At 47.6% G+C, this 25,545-nt stretch overlaps 2 protein-coding genes across 3 annotated transcripts in view; one reads left to right on the forward strand and one right to left on the reverse strand.

The window, feature by feature from the left end:
* The window catches only part of LOC310841906 (L-gulonolactone oxidase-like), a 53,322-nt gene extending 52,418 nt beyond the window's left edge, over positions 1 to 904 (reverse strand). Inside the window, exon 1 of the mRNA XM_083733627.1 lies at positions 640 to 904. Coding sequence (XP_083589753.1) covers positions 640 to 642 — 3 coding nt within the window. The 5' untranslated portion in view covers positions 643 to 904. The remainder of the gene's footprint in view (positions 1 to 639) is intronic.
* Positions 1 to 22,438, forward strand: part of ZNF395 (zinc finger protein 395) — a 446,083-nt gene extending 423,645 nt beyond the window's left edge. For both annotated transcript variants that reach the window (XR_014562756.1, XR_014562757.1), the window contains exon 9: positions 21,987 to 22,438. The gene's annotated coding sequence lies outside the window, so the exon portion shown is untranslated. The remainder of the gene's footprint in view (positions 1 to 21,986) is intronic.
* The last annotated feature ends 3,107 nt before the right edge of the window (positions 22,439 to 25,545 follow it).

The following is a 25,545-nucleotide window of genomic DNA, read 5'->3' on the forward strand; positions in this document are numbered from 1 at the left end:
CTGCTAGGTTGGCAGGAGCAGGGACTGAGCAATGGGAGCTCACCCCGTCGCGGGGATTTGAACCGCCGACCTTCAGATTGGCAAGTCCTAGGCTCTGTGGTTTAACCCACAGCGCCACCCACATCCCTATGGCCCATTATATACATGCCCATTATATGGCTACATATGGTCTTGCTGATGATATTGCTCCAAGGTGTGGATTTCTTCCACTGCAAAGTACTGGATAGGCATTTACATCGGGTGAAGTGAAAACCCTTTGACATTCAGGTGCAGAAATCCCAAGGGAGCAGAAAATACTATTTAAATACGTGACCACGGCTGTGCAGATGTTATTGGCCCAGAGATGGAAAGAAGATGCAGTTCCGACCAGAGAAGAATGGCAGATCAAGTTGATGGATTATGCCAAACCGGCTAAAATGACCGGAAGAATCAGAAGTCAGGAAGATCAAAATTTTACAACTTATCTTAAAAACCATTGTAAACAGCTGAAATCGTTAGTTGGATTGGAATATCACTTGTAGTTTAATGTGAATTTTGGACACAATGGAGAGATAAAAGATTTGGATTATCATAAAAGACGCAGGAGGAAATGATTCACAATAGAACCCACAAACTCTATTAAAAAGAGAGTTTTCTTACCATTGTGTTTGTGGCGTCTTTGAATATCCAAAGGAAAGCTTAGCAGGAGACTGAGGGTCTTCCTCCGAGACAAGGCGGGTGTGGTCTACAGCAGATCTCAGAAGAACAGCTGCTGGAATTGGGAGAAGGCAAGGAGGGCCACTTTCCAGGGAAAAAAGGGTTAATGAGTAACCTCTGCCAGGCTGGCTTGTGGTTAATTTGAGACAGTTTGAGATAGCTGACAGACAACAGGTAGAGATTCTTTAAAGCAAACTTTAATGATGATCCTGGCAATTCGTGCTGAAGGAAGGATGAGGCGTTGAAAGCAGAGGAAACTTGACATGTATCGGGGAAGGGCCCCAAAACAAGGGGGTTTCTAAACTGGGTCTGGGGTAGGTTCTGCCATTGATCAAGGGAAGTCACAAAGATAAAGGGACCCCTGATTGTTCGATCCAGTCGTGACTGACTCTGGGGTTGCGACACTCATATTGCTTTATTGGCCGATTTAGCCGGCGTACAGCTTCCGGGTCATGTGGTCAGCATGACTAAGCCACTTCTGGTGAACACTTCTGGTGAAACGCCTTTTACCTTCCCGCTGGAGTGGTACCTATTGATCTACTTGCACTTTGACTTGCTTTCAAACTGCTAGATTGGCAGGAGCAGGGACCGAGCGACGGGAGCTCACCCCGTCACGGGGATTCGAACCGCCAACCTTCTGATCGGCAAGCCCTAGGCTCTGTGGTTTAACCCACAGCGCCACCCGCATCCCACTCTATTCTGCCTTGGTCAGACCACACCTGGAATCCAGTGTCCAGTTCCGGGCCCCACAATTTAAGAAGGATAGTGACAAGCTGGAGAATGCACAGAGGAGGGGAACAGTAGACGACGAGGGGTCTAGAAACCAAGCCTGATGAGGAATGGTTGAAGGAGCTGGGTATGTTTAGCCTGGAAAAGAAGAGACTGAGAGGAGATAGGAGAGCCATCTTCAAATATCTCAAGGGCTGCCCCATGGAATGTGGAGCATGCTTGTTTTCTCCTGCTCCGGAGGGTAGGACTCGAACCCATGGCTTCAAGTAATAATAAAGGAGATTCCAACTAAACATGAGAAAGAGCCCTTTGATGCTGAAACAGACTCCTTCGGAAGGTGTTGGACTCTCCTTCCTTGGGGGTTTTTAAGCATGGCCACCTGTCATGGATGCTTTAGTTGAGATTTCTGCCTTGCAGGGGGTTGGACTAGATGACCCTTGGGGTCCTTTCCAACTGTACAGTTCTATATTCTATAGCAGAGTCCTTGCCAGGTTCAACTTAAAAATACCAGATTGTTATTTGTGAAATCAAAATTTGGCAGAGCCCACTGGTTCCAGAACCAGCATCTCCAGGGAAGGAGGCAGCTTCCGGAATGACGCCCAGATAGTTTCTGGGCACCCACTCTGGGGCTTTCGCCAAGAAATGATATGTTGTCTCTGGAATGAAAGGGTCAGCACAGTCCCTTTCTGCACCAAACACTGTTCCCATATCTCTCTTTCCCATCTGCTGAGCTGGAGATCTTCCTTCCGATGTCCTTGATGAGCATCACAGCTCGGATTCTCCACGAGAACCTGCTTTTCGAACCTCCTCAAACTGCGACTCCATCCCTTTCCCCTCTTCACCTGTTTGCTGCTGACACACCTCCTTGGCTGAAAGTCGGGCCAGCAGAACAAACGAGCCTGGATAGCGTTCTAGAAGGAGAGCGAGCTTTCTAAATCCAGAGAGCCGCATTCTGGTTAACTGCGAGATCGCCTTACCCCTTACATGCCCACTTGGCCATCTATGGAAGGGGCACTGTTAAAAAGTGCCACATAATTCCACATTCTGCAGCACAACCTGCACTGCGGAACTCCCTGCCTATTGGAATCAGGCAGGCGCCTTCACTGTATTGTATCCGGCAGATGCAAAAAAAAACAACAACAAAAAAAACCATAGCCTATCCTATCCAGATTTGTAGAATGTGGGTGAGTGTTTTAATCTCCATAATTTCAGATCCATCTGGTACGCAGGCTGAGACCCTCCCTGCCCACAGACTGTCTCGCCAGAGTGGTGCATGCTCTGGTTATCTCCCGCTTGGACTACTGCAATGCGCTCTTTGTGGGGCTGCCTTTGAAGGTGACCCGGAAACTACAACTAATCCAGAACGCGGCAGCCAGACTGGTGACTGGGAGCAACTGCCGAGACCACATAACACCAGTCTTGAAAGACCTACACTGGCTCCCAGTATGTTTCCGAGCACAATTCAAAATGTTGGTGCTGACCTTTAAAGCCCTAAACGGCCTCGGTCCAGTATACCTGAAGGAGCGCCTCCACCCCCATCGTTCTGCCCGGACACTGAGGTCTAGCGCCAAGGGCCTTCTGGCGGTTCCCTTCCTGCGAGAAGTGAGCTTACAGGGAACCAGGCAGAGGGCCTTCTCGGTGGTGGCACCCGCCCTGTGGAACGCCCTCCCAGCAGATGTCAAAGAGATAAACAACTATCAGACTTTTAGAAGACATCTCAAGGCAGCCCTGTTTAGGGAAGCTTTTAACGTTTGATGCATTACGGTATTTTAATATTTTGTTGGAAGCCGCCCAGAGTGGCTGGGGTATAAATAAATTATTATTATTATTATTATTATTATTATTATTATTATTATTATTATTATTACCATCTGTTTTTTAAAAGAAAATAACTTTCCAGGGACAGCTTGCTAGTGGTGGGCAGGACCAGAGGAAAAAGTTTCAAGTAGGGAGACTTTTTCAGGCCCTAAATGGTGATGTTGAGATTTGGACCTAAGACATTCTGAGTGCAAGGCAAATGTTCTCCCCTGAGCCACACTTTTTCCCCATTCGCCTGCCGGAGCAGACATTTTCCTATAGGTGCTTCATTCCTAATATTTAATCACCTCCTGCCCACTTTCTGCAGAAGAGAAGTTTCGGATGGCTTCTTGGAACCAACCGCTGCTCTTTCTCATGTTGTTTGCAGCTTTGCTCTTTGTATATTTGGGTGCCCCCCCCTTACTGTTGCTTTTATTGCTGTTCTAATTGGTGCATCGGGACGCGGGTGGCACTGTGGGTTAAACCACAGAGCTTAGGACTTGCCAATCAGAAGGTTGGCGGTTTGAATCCCCACGACGGGGTGAGCTCCCATTGCTCGGTCCCTGCTCCTGCCAACCTAGCAGTTCGAAAGCACGTCAAAGTGCAAGTAGATAAATAGGTACCACTCTGGCGGGAAGGTAAACAATGTTTCCTTGTGCTGCTCTGGTTTGCCAGAAGTGGCTCAGTCATGCTGGCCACATGATCCGGAAGCTGTACGCTGGCTCCCTCGGCCAGTAAAGTGAGATGAGCGCCGGAACCCCAGAGTCGGCCACGACTGGACCTAATGGTCAGGGGTCCCTTTACCTATACTAACTGGTGCAAATCACCATGGGACTTGGGCGAATGAATAGCACCACAATAAGTAAATACAGTGGTACCTCGGGTTAAGTACTTAATTCGTTCTGGAGGTCTGTTCTTAACCTGAAGCTGTTCTTAACCTGAAGCACCACTTTAGCTAATGGGGCCTCCTGCTGCCACCGCACCGCTGGGGCATGATTTCTGTTCTCATCCTGAAGCAAAGTTAGCGGAGTTTCTAACCTGAAGTGTATGTAACCTGAGGTACCACTGTAGTAGAGTGTCTGCATCGGTGGGGCAGGCATCCCCTCCCCAAATTTTAAATCGCAAACTCTTAAGAAGCAGTCGGGAAAATGCATTTTGTCCCCTTTCTCCAGCTGCAGGCCAAAGTTCAGCTAAGATAATTGTCCTGTTAATCACAGAATGGTTAACATGTGGCAGCCAATAAGTTAACCATTGCCTGGACTGGTTCAGAGTCCCCATAAATTTCCCCAAAACGCTTCTGGGCACATTTGAGTATTTTCCTTTTCAAAGAATTTACTGCTAGTCATCAAAATACAGTGCTCAGGAGACATTGGAGAAGAGAAGGCTAATCTAGCTATGGAGCAGACTTTGTGATGATTAATTTTGTAGCTCCGTTATGTGTGTGTGGCCCTCTGTGTTATGCACACAGCTCACTGGCAGTTCTCCTTAGGCAGAACAAGGCTCTGCCCCCAAGGACTTTTGTTGTTGTTTAGTCGTTCAGTCGTGTCCGACTCTTTGTGACCCCCATGGACCAGAGCACGCCAGGCCCTCCTGTCTTCCACTGCCTCCCGCAGTTTGGTCAAACTCATGCTGGTAGCTTTGAGAACACTGTCCCACCATCTCATCCTCTGGCGTCCTCTTCTCCTTGTGCTCTCCATCTTTCCCAACATCAGGGTCTTTCCAGGGAGTCTTCTCTTCCCATGAGGTGGCCAAAGTCTTGGAGCCTCAGCTTCAGGATCTGTCCTTCCAGTGAGCACTCAGGGCTGATTTCCTTGAGAATGGATCGCTTTGATCTTCTTGCAGTCCATGGGACTTTCAAGAGTCTCCTCCAGCACCAGAATTCAAAAGCATCAATTCTTCGGTGATCAGCCTTCTTGATGGTCCAGCTCTCACTTCCATACATCAGTGCTTACAAGAGGCTTACTGGGAAATGCCAAAGGGCTACAAGTGGCTTAACAAGCATAGGAACATAAGGAGAGCTTGCTGGACCAGGGCAACAGCCCATCTAGTCCAGCATCCTGTTCTCACAGTGGCCAACCATAGAATCATAGAATCATAGAGTTGGAAGAGACCACAAGGGCCATCGAGTCCAAACCCCTGCCAAGCAGGAAACACCATCAGTGTCCCAGTGACTACACTTTGGAACTACCTACTGATATCAGCCAGCCACTTTCACTGTGCTCATTTCAGTGCCTCCTAAAAACATCCTTGTTCAGACAAGCCTGTCCAGATGTCATAGAATCATAGAATCATAGAGTTGGAAGAGACCACAAGGGCCATCGAGTCCAACCCCCTGCCAAGCAGGAAACCCCATCAGAGCACTCCTGACATATGGTTGTCAAGCCTCTGCTTAAAGACCTCCAAAGAAGGAGACTCCACCACACTCCTTGGCAGCAAATTCCACTGTCAAACAGCTCTTACTGTCAGGAAGTTCTTCCTAATGTTTAGGTGGAATCTTCTTTCTTGTAGTTTGGATCCATTGCTCCATGTCCGCTTCTCTGGAGCAGCAGAAAACAACCTTTCTCCCTCCTCTATGTGACATCCTTTTATATATTTGAACATGGCTATCATATCACCCCTTAACCTCCTCTTCTCCAGGCTAAACATGCCCAGCTCCCTTAGCCGTTCTTCATAAGGCATCGTTTCCAGGCCTTTGACCATTTTGGTTGCCCTCCTCTGGACACGTTCCAGTTTGTCAGTGTCCTTCTTGAACTGTGGTGCCCAGAACTGGACACAGTACTCCAGGTGAGGTCTGACCAGAGCAGAATACAGTGGCACTATTACTTCCCCAGATGCCTCAGTGGGAAGCTCTCAAGCAGGATTTGAGCTCAAGCGTCCTCTTCCACTCCTGTGGTTTCCAGCAACTGGGGTTCAGAAGCCGTGGGATAAGCAGCCTCATATAACCAACATGCTTAAGTCTCATTAATGCATGGAAGGGGTTAAGGTCATAGCGTAAGCTGTCGTACTATACAAATGAATTAGAAACACTCACCACTTTGGAACCTAAGTTTTACGGCCTGTGTTTTCTGACTGCTGTATGGAAAAGCACATGAACCTGACCTTTGAAGAGTTTGTAAGTAAACCATGTTTAACTCACCAAATGAGTGGTATTTTTCTTTGCTAAGGAGAGTGGGGAACTTTGGAAGCAACTTAGAAGGGGATACAGTGGTACCTCTGGTTGCGAACTCTTGAGGCCCGTTTGCAACATGAAAAGAGTGCAACCCACAGCGACGTGTCTGCGCACACACGGGTTGTGATTCGCCGCTTCTGCGCATGCGCATGATGTCATTTTGCGCTTCTGCGCATGCGCGAGTGGCGAAACCCAGAAGTAACCTGAAAGAACGTAACATGAAGCGGACGTAACATGAGGTATGACTGTATTTTGAAGGTTTTACAGTCTATATTTCCATGCTTTACTTTGATGCCTATTTTGCGATTTTAAATTTCTGCTGGGGTGCTCTCAGCAAAGAGTTCTTGCCCCAAACCTGGATCTTGCCATCCATGGAATCCTCCTTTGATTATACTTATTATTTTATATTATATTAGCATCTTCCAAGGCTCCATCTACTTTCCAGTCAACTCCAGCTAGAAAACCCTTAGCTCTTGTGATCCACTTTAATCACCTTTTGCTCCCTCTCTCCCCATCTCACCCCACTGAAGCAGTATGAACTACTCCAAACTATGCTGGGTGTCTCATTCCAAAGTTTCTGGATAGAATCCCAGCTACCAGGAGCCTGTCTTCTATCACTAGCCCTCAATGATGAGACCCCACCAATCACCTTGGACTAATAGGAAGCAATCTGCTTTAACTGAGGATGGCGTTCAGCATCTGTAAGGCCATTGTGTCTGCTAAACAGGTACAGCCGACAGGCCTGCCATGATCGGTTTAGGTCAGGAGCATGCAAATGTGATGCATTTATGCAGCTGAATAATGCATGGCGCAGGCTGCAAATGCAAATTTGCATGAGAATACACGGGAATTTTGAGGAGGCAGTTGCGATTGCAGCCAATTGATTGCGACTGCAGAGTGATGTCAGTGATCTGATGGCTGCGAGTTTTGAATGCGTATGACAATTAGAAGCACGAGACACTGATTGAATCAATGCAAAGTGGGCAACTTGCATAGATTTGGGGAGGGCCGCGACTGCTGCTGAATATTCATACAGTCCTCGGATGTCAGACGTGTCTTCTATCGGCTTGAAGTGAGGGCAGCCCACAGGCAACAAGGAGAACAGAATCTCTTGGGCACTTTTTGCCCCAAAGCAGAAAGATGCAGAACCAGCAAAGGAAGAATGGATACAAAAACTTATGGAATATGCAGAAATGGCAAAATTTACCAGAAGAATGAGAAATCAAGATAACAGAAATTTTAATCTAAGAATGGAAATGTTTTATTGAATATTTACAGATAAATTGCAAAAAGATGAAAACATTAGCAAGATTATTGTAATAACCTGCAGTTTCACAAGAGTATATATTTAAGGTAAAGGTAAAGGGACCCCTGACAGTTAAGTCCAGTCGTGACTGACTCTGGGGTTGCGGCGCTCATCTCGCTTTATTGTCCGAGGGAGCCGGCGTACAGCTTCCGGGTCATGTGGCCAGCAAGACTAAGCCACTTCTGGCGAAACCAGAGCAGCGCACAGAACCGCAGTTTACCTTCCTATTATTATTATTATTATTATTATTATTATTATTATTATTATTCCAGGGAGACAGTAGACATGATTGTCACTGTCCTTGCTGTACCAGACGAGGGACATGACAACTTTGTGAGGTTTTCTAAAACTCCTCATTTAGCCAACGAATGCAAGATTTTATTTCATGATTATCTTAAGGCAAATCCACCACAACGGGAAGGCAATGCGTATTGGAAATAAGAACAGGAAAACAGCCTACTGGATCAGGCCAGAGGCCCACCTGGCTCAGCGTCCTGGGTTCACAGTAGACAAGCAGAGCAGCAGAGCAACTCTCCCCTCCTGCGATTTGCAGCAGCTGGTATACAGAGAGGCAGTCATCGTGTAGAGGTTTGCACAGCCATCTCTAGGTCAAAAGGGTAAAAGGTAAAGGACTCCTGGATGGTTAAGTCCAGTCCAATGCAATTCTGGGCTGCATCAATAGGAGTATAGCATCTAGATCAAGGGAAGTAATAGTGCCACTGTATTCTGCTCTGGTCAGACCTCACCTGGAGTACTATGTCCAGTTCTGGGCACCACAGTTCAAGAAGGACACTGACAAACTGGAACGTGTCCAGAGGAGGGCAACCAAAATGGTCAAAGGCCTGGAAACGATGCCTTATGAGAAACGGCTAAGGGAGCTGGGCATGTTTAGCCTGGAGAAGAGGAGGTTAAGGGGTGATATGATAGCCATGTTCAAATATATAAAAGGAAGTCACATAGAGGAGGGAGAAAGGTTGTTTTCTGCTGCTCCAGAGAAGCGGACACGGAGCAATGGATCCAAACTACAAGAAAGAAGATTCCACCTAAACATTAGGAAGAACTTCCTGACAGTAAGAGCTGTTCGACAGTGGAATTTGATGCCAAGGAGTGTGGTGGAGTCTCCTTCTTTGGAGGTCTTTAAGCAGAGGCTTGACAACCATAGGTCAGGAGTGCTCTGATGGTGTTTCCTGCTTGGCAGGGGGTTGGACTCGATGGCCCTTGTGGTCTCTTCCAACTCTATGATTCTATGATTCTATGATCTTTGTGGCCAGCAGGACTAAACTGCTTCTGGTGCAATGGGACACCGTGACGGAAACCAGAGCGCACGGAAACGCCATTTATCTTTCTGCCACAGCGGTACCTATTTATCTACTTGCACTTTGACGTGCTTTCGAACTGCTAGGTTGGCAGGAGCTGGAACTGAGCAACGGGAGCTCACCCCGTCACGGGGATTCGAACCGCGAACCTTCCAATCGGCAAACCCAAGAGGCTCAGTGGTTTAGAGTGAGGTACCATCTCTTGAATCAAGGGATGCAGGTGGTGCTGTGGGTTAAACCACAGAGCCTAGGACTTGCCGATCAGAAGGTCGGCGGTTTGAATCCCTGTGACGGGGTGAACTCCCATTGCTCAGTCTCTGCTCCTGCCAACCTAGCAGTTCGAAAGCACATCAAAGTGCAAGTAGATAAATAGATACCACTCTGGTGGGAAGGTAAACAGTGTTTCCGTGCACTGCTCTGGTTCGCCAGAAGCGGCTTAGTCATGCTGGCCACATGACCTGGAAGCTGTATGCCGGCTCCCTCGGCCAGTAAAGCAAGATGAGCGCCGCAACCCCAGAGTCGTCCGCAACTGGACCTAATGGTCACGGGTCCCTTCACCTTACCATCTCTTGATAGTACTTGGTGGTATAGAGTTGCATACAAATTTAGTAAACGAACAAAATGAAATCAATGAAATTAACTGGCAGAAAAAGAGAGAGAGAGATTCTGAACTCTGAGAATCTGTTCATGCTGCTTCTTTGTTGAAGGCGATGCCACCTGGAAAACTGGACCACGCCATCACTCTTTTATGGCTCTGGTTTTGCTAACAAAGGAGGCGTCTTATTAAACCAGGCCACCGATCATATTGCAAAAGACTTGGGAGACAAATGTCAGTGCGTAGAATTTTATTTCATTTTTGTCCCCTGCAGCAGCAGAGCTGTCGGGCTAACAAAAAGGGCTCTGGTGGACCGCCCCCCCCCCAGCTAATTAAGGAGTGTCGCCATCCGTCAGATAAGAGGCAGCACGAAAGGGCACCCTGGATTTATTAGCTAACCCGAAGCGGAGGAACCCGGCCCTATCACAAAGCGTTTCCATTGGAAGACTTTTATTGCATTGAAAGCCGCCAACTCCCCCCCCCCAAAAAATCTTCTCATTGCTCTGTTCTTGCTTCCCCTCCTCTCTCCCCCTTGCAACATCCCCCTCCTCTTATCTCGCTTGGTGTTCTCAGCATCTCACTCTCAGGGAAAATAAATAAATAAAGCAAACATGATTTGTTCTGGGATAGAGCGGCCTTGAAGATAAGGAAATGTCATGGTGCCCCCGCTGTGTGTGCAGTACAAGGACGAGGCGGCAGAACCTCTGTGTGTTTTTCTGAAATGGCACATCTCTTTGGAGGCCTGGTCCCCTTCCGCTCCCAATTTCAAAAAGGGATATATATGTGTGTGTGTGTGTGTGTGTGTGTGTGTGTGGATCCCTTCCAATCGGGATTCAGGCCTCACCATGGGACTGAAACTGCCTTGGTCGCGCTGGTTGATGATCTCCGGCGGGCTAGGGACAAAGGTGAGAGCTGTTTCCTAGTTCTGCTGGATCTCTCAGCGGCCTTTGACACCATCGACCATAACATCCTTCTGGACCGTCTAGAGGGGCTGGGAGCTGGGGGCACTGTCATACAGCGGTTCTGCTCCTTCCTCCTGGGCCGTGTTCAGAAAGTGGTGGTGGGGGGTGAGTGTTCAGACCCCTGGGCTCTCACTTGTGGGGTGCCTCAGGGTTCTGTCCTCTCCCCCATGCTTTTTAATATCTATATGAAGCCGCTGAGAGAGATCATCAGGGGGTTTGGACTGGGTGTTCATCAGTATGCAGATGACACCCAGCTCTACCTCTCCTTTAAATCAGAACCAGTGAAGGCGGTGAAGGTCCTGTGTGAGTGCCTGGAGGCGGTTGGAGGTTGGATGGCGGCTAACAGATTGAGGTTGAATCCTGACAAGACAGAAGTACTGTTTTTGGGGGACAGGAGGCGGGCAGGTGTGGAGGATTCCCTGGTCCTGAATGGGGTAACTGTGCCCCTGAAGGACCAGGTGCGCAGCCTGGGAGTCATTTTGGACTCACAGCTGTCCATGGAGGCGCAGATTAACTCTGTGTCCAGGGCAGCTGTCTACCAGCTCCACCTGGTACGCAGGCTAAGACCCTACCTCCCCGCGGACTGTCTCGCCAGAGTGGTGCATGCTCTAGTTATCTCACGCTTGGACTACTGCAACGCGCTCTACGTGGGGCTACCTTTGAAGGTGACCCGGAAACTGCAATTAATCCAGAATGCGGCAGCTAGACTGGTGACTGGGAGTGGCCGCCGGGACCACATAACACCGGTTCTGAGAGATCTGCATTGGCTCCCAGTACCTTTCCGAGCATGATTCAAAGTGTTGGTGCTGACCTTTAAAGCCCTAAACGGCCTCGGTCCTGTATACCTGAAGGAGCGTCTCCACCCCCATCGTTCAGCCCGGACACTGAGATCCAGGGCCGAGGGCCTTCTGGCGGTTCCCTCATTGCGAGAAGTGAGGCTACAGGGAACCAGACAGAGGGCCTTCTCGGTAGTGGCGCCCGCCCTGTGGAACGCCCTCCCATCAGATGTCAAAGAGATAAAGAATTACCTGACGTTCAGAAGACATCTTAAGGCAGCCCTGTTCAGGGAAGTTTTTAATATGTAATGCTGTACTGTTTTTAACACTGATTGGGAGCCGCCCAGAATGGCTGGGGAAACTCAGCCATATGGGCGGGGTATAAATAATAAATTATTATTATTATTATTATTATTATTATTATTATTATTATGTGTGTGTGCCAGGTCCACACATCTGAACCTTTTGTGCAAATAAGGGCACACGCCCCCCTCTTTGATGAGCTGTTTATTTTTCTCTTTAAAAATAAAAAATGAATGGGATTTCCACCGGATACCTGAAAAATGAACCAGCCTCATAATTTTGTAATTGATTTTCATACAATTTAACAAATCCAATTCAGTTTCCATACAATACTCTCTCAGCATTTTGATTTCCCGTCCTTACTTCCATGATGTTTCTGTGCAAAACGTTTTATCGACTGCCTTAAATATAATACTTATTTCTGACACCCTCAGCATGAAAGCGGAGATGAGCGCCGCACCCCATAGGCAAATTTGACTGGACTTAACCATCCAGCGTTTTTTTAAAAACCTTTTAATACTTATTTCTATAACATATATACTACATTACATTCCTTTATCATCCACATTCCTTTGTTTATATTTCCAGCCCTGCCTGCAATTTCATTTGCCTATAATATTTTCTCAAATAACCTGGAAAGGGTCTCCACTCTCCCACAAACATTTCATCCTTTGGGTCTCTTCTTTTCACCATCTTCACATATTCCAATAGCTTTGAAGTCTACTCCTCTTTCGTTGGAACTGCTTTTGATTTCTCTACATTCAATATTCTGCCTGGTAGCATCCATAAACAATTTAACCAACTTTTGTGGTGGGGGGACTTCTGCCCCGATTCCCCAAAGAAATGCTTCAATATTTTTGTGTGGGGGAAAGACTGTTTTAAACAACTTTTTCAATTAATTTTGAAGACTTTCCTCTCTAGAGGCAGAGAAAGGCAGGTGTCTGTTTAGAGAGAGAATAGTTTGATGCTGGTAGTTTTGAATGCATGGACGGGACAGAACTTGCACTGGTCATCTAATTAGTAAAAGGTAAAGGTAAAGGGGGACGCAGGTGGCGCTGTGGGTTAAAGCCTCAGCACCTAGGACTTGCCGATCGAAAGGTCGGCGGTTCGAATCCCTGCGGCGGGGTGCGCTCCCGCTGCTCAGTCCCAGCGCCTGCCAACCTAGCAGTTCAAAAGCACCTCCGGGTGCAAGTAGATAAATAGGGACCGCTTACCAGCGGGAAGGTAAACGGCGTTTCCATGTGCGGCTCTGGCTCGCCAGATGCAGCTTTGTCACGCTGGCCACGTGACCCGGAAGTGTCTCCGGACAGCGCTGGCCCCTGGCCTCTTAAGTGAGATGGGCGCACAACCCCAGAGTCTGTCAAGACTGGCCCGTACGGGCAGGGGTACCTTTACTTTACCTTTTAAAGGTAAAGGACCCCTGGACAGTTAAGTCCAATCAAAGGCGACTATGGGGTGCGGCGCTCATCTTGCTTTCAGGCCGAGGGAGCCACAGACGTTTGTCCACAGACAGCTTTCTGGGTCATGTGGCCAGCGTAACTAAACCACCTCTGGTGCAATGGTACACTGTGATGGAAACCAGAGCACATGGAAAAGCCGTTTACCTTCCCACCACAGTGGTACCTATTTATCTACTTGCACTGGCATGCTTTCAAACTGCTAGGTTGGCAGGAGCTGGGACATAGCAACAGGAGCTTACTCCTTCACAGGGATTCGAACCACCCACCTTCTGATCAGCAAGCCCAAGAGGCTCAGTGGTTTTTAACACAGCGCCACCCGTGTTCCATGGCATCTAATTAGTACACTGGTACCTTGGTTTGGGAACTTAATCCATTCCGGAAGTCCGTTCTTAAACCAAAGTGTTCTTAAACCAAGGTGTGCTATCCCATAGGGACTCAAGTTACACTCAACGAGAAGCGGAATGTGCTCTGCTACCAAGTCAAAGTTCACAAACGAAAACACCTACTTCCGGGTTTGCAGCGTTCTTAATCCAAGTTGTTCATAAACTAAGATGTTCTTAAACCAAGGTAGCATTGGTAGTGGGGTAACTGGAGTCCTGCGTCCACTTCTGGGCACCACCGTTTAGGAAGGATATTGACAAGCTGGGAACAGCGATCAAAGAATGTCAAAGGTCTGGAAACCAAGCCTTACGAGGAATGGCTGGGGGAGTTCAAATATCTCAAGGGCTTATCTCACGGAGGATGGAGCAAGCCTGTTTTCTCCTGCTCTGGAGAGTAAGACCTGAACCAATGGATTTGCATGTCAAGAAAGCAGATTCTGACAAAACCTTAGGAAGAACTTTCTGAGAGTAAGAGCTGTTTGCCAGTGGAACAGACTCCCTTCGCAAGATGGCAGACTCTCCTTTGTTTGGGGTTTTCAAGCAGAGGTTGGGTGGCCATTTGTTAGGGATGCTTTAGCTGAGATTCCTGCATTTCAGGGACCAAATGACCTCTGGGGTACCTTCCAACTCTACTATTCTCGTTTCTTCCTTCACCTGTGATAATTGTTGTTGTTGAGTCTTTTAGTCGTGTCCGCCTCTTTGTGACCCCCTGGACCAGAGCACGCCAGGCACTCCTGTCTTCCACTGCCTCCCGCACTTTGGTCAAACTCATCTTCGTAGCTTCGAGAACAGTGTCCCACCATCTCGTCCTCTGTCGTCCCCTTCTCCTTGTGCCCTCCATCTTTCCCAACATCAGGGTCTTTTCCAGGGAGTCTACTCCTCTCCTGAGGTGGCCAAAGTCTTGGAGCCTCAGCTTCAGGACCTGTCCTTCCAGTGAGCACTCGGGCTGATTTCCTTCAGAATAGAGAGGTTTGATCTTCTTGCAGTCCATGGGACTCTCAAGAGTCTCCTCCAGCACCAGAATTCAAAAGCATCCATTCTTCAGCGATCAGCTTTCTTTATGGTCCAGCTCTCACTTCCATACATTGATAAGCATCTCTGCAAACTGCACACATACACCCCATTTTGGCTCAGCACTGTGATTACAACTTGGAACAAGCTTCCTTTATTCAACAAGGGATTTGGCGATGCCAAGGTAGCTTCATCGCATTGTGTGATTGAGACTTTGCACATCACATAATAACATTTCCCATGTTGTCTGTCCGTTTTCCCCTTCTGGATCATCTAAGGCTCAAATTGTCTCAATCACACACGCATAAACACACAGATGCCAGAAGTGCTGCTTTCGTTGGAGGGGATGAAATTAAACCCGCTAATTGCAGAGCACCTTCGGGTTATCGCTCTTGTTATTTGCAACAAATTACGTGTTAATTGCACACCAAGCAGGCTTATCTCCGTCCCCACAAGAAGATGCAAGCGACACAATGCCTTGTTTGTTCAGATTAAAAACTAAAATATGCACAATTTGATACATGGATGCACACAGAGACATGTAACATTGTGCATTAACTCGGGGACAAGGGGACCCAGAGATGCCACAGCGTTAAGTAAGGGTGATTTCATGGTAATACAAGAGAAATATTGCCTAAGGCTGATGACTAACATCACGAGAATGACCCACACCACTTTGCAGGTGTTCATCCATCAGCAAATGGGATGGTCTTTGCTATCTTCACCAGGGGAGCTTTCCTGAGAGGGACAAAAGCAGCCCACTGGAACTGCCATGAATATGGGATAAATATAGGATCAACAGATGGATATAGGACAGGGGTTGGCAAACTAAGGCCCGGGGGCCAGATCAGGCCCAATTGCCTTCAGGATCCAGCCTACGGACTGTCTGTGGATCGGCGTGAGGATTCTGTTTATTTGGGCTGTGTCATTTCCCCCCTGCACCATTCCATTTCCCCCCCCTGAGGTGGTGCCTCCTCCCTCCCCCCTCCTGGCTTCTCCCCGCCCTGCCTAGAGGAGGAAGGGGGCTGGGCTGAGCTGGCTGAGCGCCATTTTAAGCAACTCCTCTCCGGAACCAGCCCTTTTGTGCCGCTCATCTTCCCTCCACCACCGCTGCCCTGGTGCTCCTGTGGGCCAGAGAGCGGAGTGGATGAATTTGCAGCAGCAGCGGTGGTGGTGGCAGCCCCTGGCAAGGTAAGCACAGTGGCTGGGGCTGGGGTGTGTGAAGGAGGACTACTTGCCCCCCTCACCTCTTCTTCCAGCTCCCCCCCCCCCGGTGTCGCTTCTGTGGCCCACCACAAGGTCCGCAGCTACAAAAATTTGCTGACCCCAATATAGGAGAAATGGGCTACAACATTATCAGCTAATAAGGACCTGCAACCAAGAAAACACGTTAGCAGCAGGTTCAGCCAGTCACACCAGTGATCGGAGCATAAGATGATGATAGAATCCTAGAACTGTAGAACTGGAAGGGACCCCAAGGGGTCATCTACTCCACCCCCCTTGCATGATGATGATGAATCCCTAGCTGTGAATTCTGGGACACAATCTATCCCCTCCTGAGCATCCTTGCCTCCACCTGTAGAAATTCCAGCCACGCTATTCACATTGAATGCTGAGGCCTCTGCTTCTGAGTCAGGATGCAATGGGCTGACTCAATTCTACACTTTATTGTTGTTGCTAACATGTTGGTGCTCAGTGCTATTTTTCTGGTGTGATGCAGGGGTACGCATACCCCTAAACATTTTGAGAATCTAAGTTTGGCCTCATTCAGGGGCAGTATTTCAAAATGAATAGGAAAATGAGAGTACTCCTAAACATTGTTTTTTTTAAAGAAAAAAAGCACTATAGCTGCTTCTTCTAATGGAAATGAGAGGTGGGAGTGAAGAGGAGAGGTGGGTGGTGACACAGGCACTATCCAGTAGGTACCAACCACACCCAGCTTTTGTTCAAAAGGCTGAAAAGGCATAGAAACTCTCCCCGCCATCTTTCTAGAGCTTGTCCCATTGCGCCTGTGTTTTCAGAGCAGCAAAAGTGCTCAAATAAACCATCTTCAGAAAGCAAACTGAAAGCAAGTCTTGCATCTTTGCAAACAGCCTATTACGTCTGCCGCTAATGAATGTGTGTGTGTGTGTGTGTCTTTCAATATCGGAAATTTCAATAGCAGGGGCTTTCACATAGTGGAAGATTAGCTTACGAATGACCTGTTGGTCAAGAGTAATCTGATGTTTGTCTGAACTTGGAGCCTCCTCAGACCTCGCAGGCTTTTGTCGTTTGAACGCAGTGATTGCTATCATAGCCAAAGGACCATTTGCTAAATACTCTGTTGCAAAGGAAGCCCCTTCTATCTCTGAAAGGAAACAGGCAATAGCTCTGGCTGACTGTCAGGCCAGTTTGTCCTTGTTAGGCGAGACCAAATTAATCTGTCCGATCTCCGGATAAAAGTCTATAGCTGTAGCACGGAGTAAGAAACTGGGTTGATAAGAATGGAATGGACACTGTGTCCATCTCTGGTCACCTTGCCTCAAAAAGGATATTGCAGACTTGGAAAAGGTTCAGGGAACCCAAAAGATGGAGGGGATACTGCCAGTGTTTGAAAAAGAAAAGGTTCTGACCTCCTTTTTACTCCTTTGCCTAGTCCTTAGACCTTTTTGTTGTTGTTGTTGTTGTTGTTATTTAGTCATTTAGTCGTGTCCGCCTCTTCGTGACCCCCTGGACCAGAGCACGCCAGGCACTCCTGTCTTCCACTGCCTCCAGCAGTTTGATCAAACTCATGCTGGTAGCTTCGAGAACACTGTCCCATCATCTCATCCTCTGTCGTCTCCTTCTCCTTGTGCCCTCCATCTTTCCCAGCATCAGGGTCTTTTCCAGGGAGTCTTCTCTTCTCATGAGGTGGCCAAAGTCTTGGAGCCTCAGCTTCAGGATCTGTCCTTCCAGTGAGCACTCAGGGCTGATTTCCTTCCGAATGGAGAGGTTTCCTCAGACCTTAGTTGGCACAAAAGAGTCTTTGAGAAAGAGTATTCTTGCAGAGTATTGCTGGTTTTATTCTTAAAAAGTCTTCTTCTCCAACCACCACTGACAGCTTCTACACACACCAAATGCAACCAGCTTTCTACCATCCAACCAACCCACACCCAACACTAACATTGTTCACTCTATATATACAGGTACAATTTGGTGAAAGTTGCATGCATCATTGTAGGCCACTGACGTAGTTCTTTTAGCATCAAAGAAACAGCGACCAATTTTTAGCTGTAACAGATATGACAGCTGCAAGGATGCTGATAGCCCAGAGCTAGAAGGTCCCTATCAGAGCGGAATGGCAGGCTAAGCTGTTGGACTATGCAGAGATGGCAGAAATGACCGGGAAAACCAGAAATCAGGAGGACCAAAACTTCAATAAAGAATGGAGGAAACTGATCTGAGAGACCACTGTAAATGTTTGAACTCTTTAGCAGGTCTTAAATATCTCTTGTAACGTAACAAAGATTTTGGACATAACAGAGAACTGAAAAATTAGAGCGACTTGCACTATGCAGCTGAAAAGGTTAAGTAAAGAACCCATGGAGCGGTGGAGGAAAGTCTAGAGATTCAGAAGAATCTTGTGTTTGTTATCATTTGTGATTTTGAATGCAAACACTAATTTGTAAAACCGAATAAAATGATTTCAAATGACCAAGGGGATGGAGTGGTTCTTTTCTGAAGGAAGGTCGCAACATTTTTGGCTTTTTTAAAAAAGTAATATTTATTAAAGTTTTAAGGGTTACAAAAAGCAAAAATAAAGACACCATATTAAACATAAGCAAAACAACACATCACAATAAGTAAAAAAGAAAGAAAAAAAGAAAAGAAAAAAAAACAGAAAAATACAAACAATTAAAAAACACAGCAAATCTTCCCATAACTTATCTTTCATTTACTTGTTTCCTTGACCTCCTCACACCTCCCTTTTTTGTATTCTAGTTCGATTAACTAATTCAGCAAATCCTTTCCATCTTTCCCAATTTTTGTCCTGTAATTTATCTTGATATTAGTGTAACTATACTTTCCCTCCTTTCACCAATTAACAGTCTGATTTTTCTTAAACCTTTATAACATTTCTACTAAAACCACATAACTTCATTCCAGCATCCTTCTAACATTCATTAATTTTACAATGTTTCTGTAGATAGTCTTTAAATTTCTTCCAATCTTCCTCCACCGACTCTTCTCCCTGGTCTCGGATTCTGCCAGTCATTTCCGCCAGTTCCATGTAGTCCATCACCTTCATCTGCCATTCTTCCAGGGTGGGTAGATCTTGTGTCTTCCAGTGCTTTGCAATAAGTATTCTTGCTGCTGTTGTAGCGTTTTTTGGCTTTTTAGTTTAGAAACATGGCGAGGAAGAGGTGATATGAGAGAAGTGTTTAAAATCACGCATGGTAAGGAGAGAATGGCTAGAGAAAAGCTTTTCTCTAACACTAGAACTCGTGAAAACAAAAACAAAAAAAAATCCTTCCAGTAGCACCTTAAAGGCCAACTAAGTTAGTTCTTGGTATGAGCTTTCGTGTGCATGCACACTTCTTCAGATACTAGAACTTGTGGACATGCAATGTAGTGGAACGCTGGAAGATTCAGGGCAATCAAAAGGAAGGACTTCTTCATGTTACACTGGGGGCATCTGGTAGGCCACGGCAATAACAGGATGCTGAACTAGATAATAATAATGATGACGATGATAGCGGAAGCAGGTGGCGCTGTGGTCTAAACCTCTGAGCCTCTTGGGCTTGCTGATCGGAAGGTCGGTGGTTCGAATCCCCGCGACGGAGTGAGCTCCCTTTGCTCGGTCCCTGCTCCTGCCAACCTAGCAGTTCGAAAGCATGCCAGTGCAAGTAGATAAATAGGTACCGCTCTGGCGGGGAGGTAAGCAGCTTTTCCATGCGCTCTGGCACTTGTCACAGTCCTCTGTTGCGCCAGAAGCGGTTCAATCCTGCTGGCCACGACCTGGAAAACTGTGGACAAATGCCGGCTCCCTTGGCCCATAGCTGTCAACTTTCCCCTTTTCTTGCGAGGAATCCTATTCGGAAGGGATTTCTCTTAAAAAAAGGGAAACGTTGACAGCTATGCCTTGGCCTGAAAGCAAGATGAGCGCTGCAACCCCATAGTCACCTTGGGCTAGACTTAATCCTCCAGGGCTCCTTTATTTTATCTAACAATGATGATATTTTTATAATAATATTTTTATTATTTGGACCTCACCCATTTGAGCTGGTTGGTTCCAGCAGGAGCTTCTGATGTGCTTAATTGCTTTGATCATCTCATGACCAGAGTAGTTCCAAGGTTGCCCAATTCCTTTTGTGGATTTGAACATTGTTTGCTGGAGAGTAAACACAAACAAGGGGACGAGGCATGGCCAGCGGCGCTCGAACAAATTGGAGTAATTGCGAGTGGGCTCTTCCGCTGATCGGAGGCTCCTGCCTGTCAGAATACATTGGGTTCATCTTCACCTGCCTTCTCTCCCTTGACAAACGGTGTCCTCCTTACCCAGCCCCCCCTCCCCTCAAAAGGCATCTTAATGATTTGTGGAGAGAGTAGCCCAGAATTTAAAGAGGCATCGTCATTGTAAAAATAAGGCCAGTTTTGGCTCGCCAGGAGCAGCCTATAAAAGCCTTGTTTTTGTTGAGGAATGAAGCAGAAGCAGCCTGGTTTCAAATCTAGGACACCAAGGTGGTTAGGAATGCAAAAAATAATAATATTATTAACGGCGACAACCCCACTCCCAGCAACCTTCCCTAAACAATACCCCAAGAGCCTGCTGGACAGTTTTTGTAGCTGGAGTCAGTCCACCCTCCTACGCCAGGTAGGAAAAGCCTCCAAGGCAGGGAGCAGGTCTTCCACGACTCACAACCAATATATTATTATGTATTAAATTTGTTAGTTGCCCAGGGCAACCCAAAGCAACTTACACCCCCCAACCTCCCCCCATAGAAACATTAAAACCAGGGGGTAAGGGCAAGGTTGTCTTTAGCATATGAGGCACCAGCGTGCTAAGATCCGCCCAGCACCCCCAAATTTTTGGGGGGGAGGTCCCAGTAGTGATGTATGGAAGTGAGAGCTGGACCATAAAGAAGGCTGATCGCCAAAGAATTGGTGCTTTTCAATTATGGTGCTGGAGGAGACTCTTGAGAGTCCCATGGACTGCAAGAAGATCAAACGTACCATTTTTAAGGAAATCAGCCCTGAGTGCTCACTGGAAGGACAGATCCTGAAGCTGAGGCTCCAAGACTTTGGCCACCTCATGAGAAGAGAAGACTCCCTGGAAAAGACCCTGATGTTGGGAAAGATGGAGGGCACAAGGAGAAGGGGACGACAGAGGACGAGCTGGTGGGACAGTGTTCTCAAAGGTTTGACCAAATTGCGGGTGGCAGTGGAAGACAGGAGCGCCTGGCATGCTCTGTTCCATGGGGTCACGAAGAGTCGAACACAACTAAACGACTAAACAACAACAACGACAACAAAGTTGTTGAGCTTCTAAGCAGGGGAGAATAGGAAAAAAAAAAGCGGCAGCAATAATTCCGTTTTGCAATCATGTGAAAATGAGACACCACTAGGTACCACTGCCAGATAGGTTGATTCTGCAGAAATGACCCATTGACCGCAATCACCCCAGGATCATGGTTAAGAGAAGAAGAAGAAGAAGAGTTTGGATTTGATATCCCGCTTTATCACTACCCGAAGGAGTCTCAAAGCGGCTAACATTCTCCTTTCCCTTCCTCCCCCACAACAAACACTCTGTGAGGTGAGTGAGGCTGAGACTTCAGAGACGTGTGACTGGCCCAAGGTCACCCAGCAGCTGCATGTGGAGGAGCGGAGACACGAACCCGGTTCCCCAGATTACGAGACTACTGCTCTTAACCACCGCACCACACTGGTTCAACAAGAGCTTAGGTGGCTTCAGCGGCAGGCACCCCCCAGAATTCGGCACCCGGGTGTACCACACCCCTTGCACCCCCGGGTAAAGACGGCCCTGGGTGAGGGGAATACATTATACCATCCCAAGCACTTCTGAAAGGTCACAGATAGTTAAAGGCCAAAGGACTGCTTAAGGTGGAAAGATTTTGCCTGACGCCTAGAGATGGTGCCAAGTGAGGTTGCCTGGAGAGAGCCTTCCACAAACAGGGGGCCACCACTGAAAAGGCAGTGTCTGCCATCTATGTTTACAGCTCCTTTCCGCATTCACATTTATGGTTTTTTGGCAGTTAGTCCTTCAGGGAGATTCCTTGGGAGTTCTGTGCCCCACTCCAAGGGAGATTTAGGTCTCTGGTGCAAGGGCTGTTGATTACCAGTGTAACTTTTTGGGGTTTTTTTGTTAGGGGAGTGAAAGAGTCTTAAAAATGATAAATATCCTGGAGACAACCAATCCGAAATCTGAGTGTCCCATCTGCCCATGAGACCCGGCAGCTGCCTTATGTAACCTCCAGCCTGCAGGCATTTTGCAAGGAAGGGGATGGAGTTGTTGTTTAGTCGTTTAGTCGTGTCCGACTCTTCATGACCCCCAGGACCACAGCACGCCAGGCACTCCTGTCTTCCACTGCCACCCACAGTTTGGTCAGACTCATGTTTGTAGCTTCAAGAACACTGTCCCACCATCTCCTCCTCTGTCGTCCCCTTCTCCTTGTGCCCTCCATCTTTCCCAACATCAGGGTCTTTTCCAGGGAGTCTTCTCTTCTCCTGAGGTGGCCAAAGTCTTGGAGCCTCAGCTTCAGGATCTGTCCTTCCAGTGAGCGCTCAGGGCTGATTTCCTTCAGAATGGAGAGGTTGGATCTTCTTGCAGTCCATGGGACTCTCAAGAGTCCCCTCCAGCACCATAATTCAAAAGCATCAATTCTTCGGCAATCAGCCTTCTTTATGGTCCAGCTCTCACTTCCATACATCACTACTGGGAAAACCATAGCTTTTACTATACGGGATGGAGAAACCCACCCAATTATGAAACCGGTGGGGTGGGCTTGGTCTTTTTACTGCTTTTCTTTGCAAGTGAGAACGGCAGCATGGCTGCTTCCAGCTCCTGCGCTCTGCGCTGCTTTAAACAATGAACTAAATTGGAGAATGAATAAAGGGGCAAATGGAGCTGTTTATTCCCGCATACGAGGTTTAGTGCCAGGATAAATCTTCCGTTCCGCTCCGCGCCGTCGCCCGAGTTCCACCTCCGCGCTGGGAGAATTAACTGCCAGGCGCTCACTGCCAGCTGTTTCCTGCAATTGCGGCCTATTTAAACGGGCAGTTTGGTGGGGAGAGAAGAGATCAAACCTCCTCAATTTATGCCTCAATGACCTTTGAGAAATTGTATGCAAATGAGCTGAACAAACGGAGCAACGAAGAGCTGGAGCGTGACACCCAACAAATGACACGGCAGCGATGCTCCCATTCTCTGGGAAAGAGATACGCAATTCTCAGAAATTTGGGAGGGTGGAAGGGCAGAAATTACGTGCCTACCCCCTTTTTCTTCTGGGAAAACATACACATTGGGGAGAGAATAACCAGAATGTTATTTGAAAAGAGGTAGCCTGATGATAGTTAAAGCCATGGTTTTCCCAGTAGTGATGTATGGAAGTGAGAGCTGGACCATAAAGAAGGCTGATTGCTGAAGAATTGATGCTTTTGAATTCTGGTGCTGGAGGAGACTCTTGAGAGTCCCATGGACTGCAAGAAGATCAAACCTATCCATTCTGAAGGAAATCAGCCCTGAGTGCTCACTGGAAGGACAGATCGTGAAGCTGAGGCTCCAATACTTTGGCCACCTCATGAGAAGAGAAGACTCCCTGGAAAAGACCCTGATGTTGGGGAAGACGGAAGGCACAAGGAGAAGGGGACGACAGAGGATGAGATGGTGGGACAGTGTTCTAGAAGCTACTAGCATGAGTCTGACCAAGCTGCGGGAGGCAGTGGAAGACAGGAGTGCCTGGCGTGCTCTGGTCCAGGGGGTCACGAAGAGTCGGACACCACTAAACGACTAAACAACAACAACAAGCCTGATGATTTGTATGAGTTTCCCCCAATCTGTTGCCATTCCCTCCAGCTGTTTTGGTCAACAGATTCCATTATCAGGACTCAGCCACAAAAGGATGGTTTATATGCTCTGAGCTAAAAAAAAACAAACCCACATTGAGATGGACAGAGTTTCTCCTTCCTCGCCCATCCTGAAAAATGGCCTTGGTGAAAGCAGGCAGAAGGTCTTATTTCTCTATGCTTGGAATCAGCAGAAATGACCTGCAAGGACTTTGTTTGGAACACTCCACTCCTAATTTCTGCTGCAGGACCAGTCCACCAGTGGGCCCAGCTAGACCACCATCCTCGTCTAACAGTGGCCCACCAGACGCCTGTGGGAAACCAGTGAGCAGGACAAGGCCAGCACTCTCCCCACCTGTGGTTTCCAGAAACTGAGATCCCGAAGCATCGCCGCTTGTGACAGTGGAGGCATAGAATCCTGGCTGGTAGCCACTGTTGTAAACAAAAAACTGCCCTTTTCCCTTATGGGGTATCCAAGAGCCCATATGGAGTCCTTATGTAGGTTCCCTATTGGTAGGAGAAAATAACAGAGGCCAACCAGAGAATATTGAGAAGCAAAGCAGCTAGTAAGCTTGATCTTTATTGATCTGTTGCAACAGGGTGCTCCCCTCACCCACAGGAAAGGAGGACAATGGCGTGCAAGGCCTTGTATAGACATTTTAAATTCTCTGCCCTGGAGCTCCAGACCACCCCTCCATACATCATACATACATCACAGAAGGGGTGTAACCTAAGACCACACCCCCGATACAACATACCTACATCACAGAAAAGGCGGTCTACAGCAGAAATCTGAGTGTGTTGTTTATCTTATCTAAGAGGTTACCTGTTTAATGGTCACTTGGTTGGATTGCCTGGGGAGCCTGGCCAGTCTTTTGTAATCATAAATACTTAGTTCCTGAGCCAGGTCACAGGCTCACACCCTATTCATATATTAAATGTGCCCTTCAGACAGGATTTGTGAAGGAAAATACAATGGGGAGGCTTTTCCATTTTCCTCTGACCTTGCAGAGAAAACATTTGCTCAGTTTGGGAATCAAAATGGTTTCAGGTCGGTCTTCCTGTACTGATTTATGTACGTGCTTGGTTGGTACACTTATAAAGATTCCTATCACACCACCAATTGCCCTCTCCCTCTCCATGACTCTGTCTAACCCTCTTTCAAAGCCATCCAGACTGGTGGCCATCACTGCTTCCTGCAGCAGTGAGTTCCACAGATGAACACCCTTCCTTTTCTCTGTCCCGAAACTTCCAACATAGATTCCGATTAACCTCCCTCCTGTATCGGGATGGCACAAATGTCAACCGCTGCTGTCCTTTTCATGCAGCACAAACTTCTTCAAACGCTTGTGACCCCAAGTGCAGAATCAGGGGGTGCAGTAATTGTCCTGGATTAATGATTGCAGAAAACACGCAGGTAAGTGGAGTCAGCATTGCAGTCAGTTCTTCCCTTCCACGGAGCATTCGCCCTGCTTTCCCCCCTCCCCTCCTTCACACCTTGCTGTGTCAGATCGGAGGGCAGACAATCCTTTCCTCGCCATCATGTTTGCTTAATTTTCTCTCCTTGTAAAACAGATGGAAATCATGCAGGGCCAGGGCATTAGCTTCTAATGTGATTAAAAGCCAAAAGCAAGGTTATCTCCTGGCTTCCCACAGGCTGCTTCCATCATCCAGGTTAGCTCCGAGGAGGTTCTGGCTGGCAGCCAGTCAAACAGGTGTCTAATGGACTCTTCTGCATTCTCACCGGACAGATTCAATCATTCGCCCGTGCTCAGAGTCTTTTGTTCCTTGCCCACCCATCAGTGAAAAATAATTATGTTAAACCTGGAGCCCCAGTTGGCTGACGGAGGATATCCACAGCGAACGGGAATGTAATGAGGGCAGGAAGGAAAGTGGCTCAAAGATAACCCTAGCAACAGAGGAGGAAGGGTCTGTGTTTGGATGAATTTACCTTGTCAAAAACCTAGCAAGAGGGAGATCAGAGCCGAAGGACACATTCGGCC

Source organism: Podarcis gaigeae, assembly GCF_964106915.1.
Source record: "Podarcis gaigeae genome assembly, chromosome: 3".
Taxonomy (NCBI): domain Eukaryota; kingdom Metazoa; phylum Chordata; class Lepidosauria; order Squamata; family Lacertidae; genus Podarcis; species Podarcis gaigeae.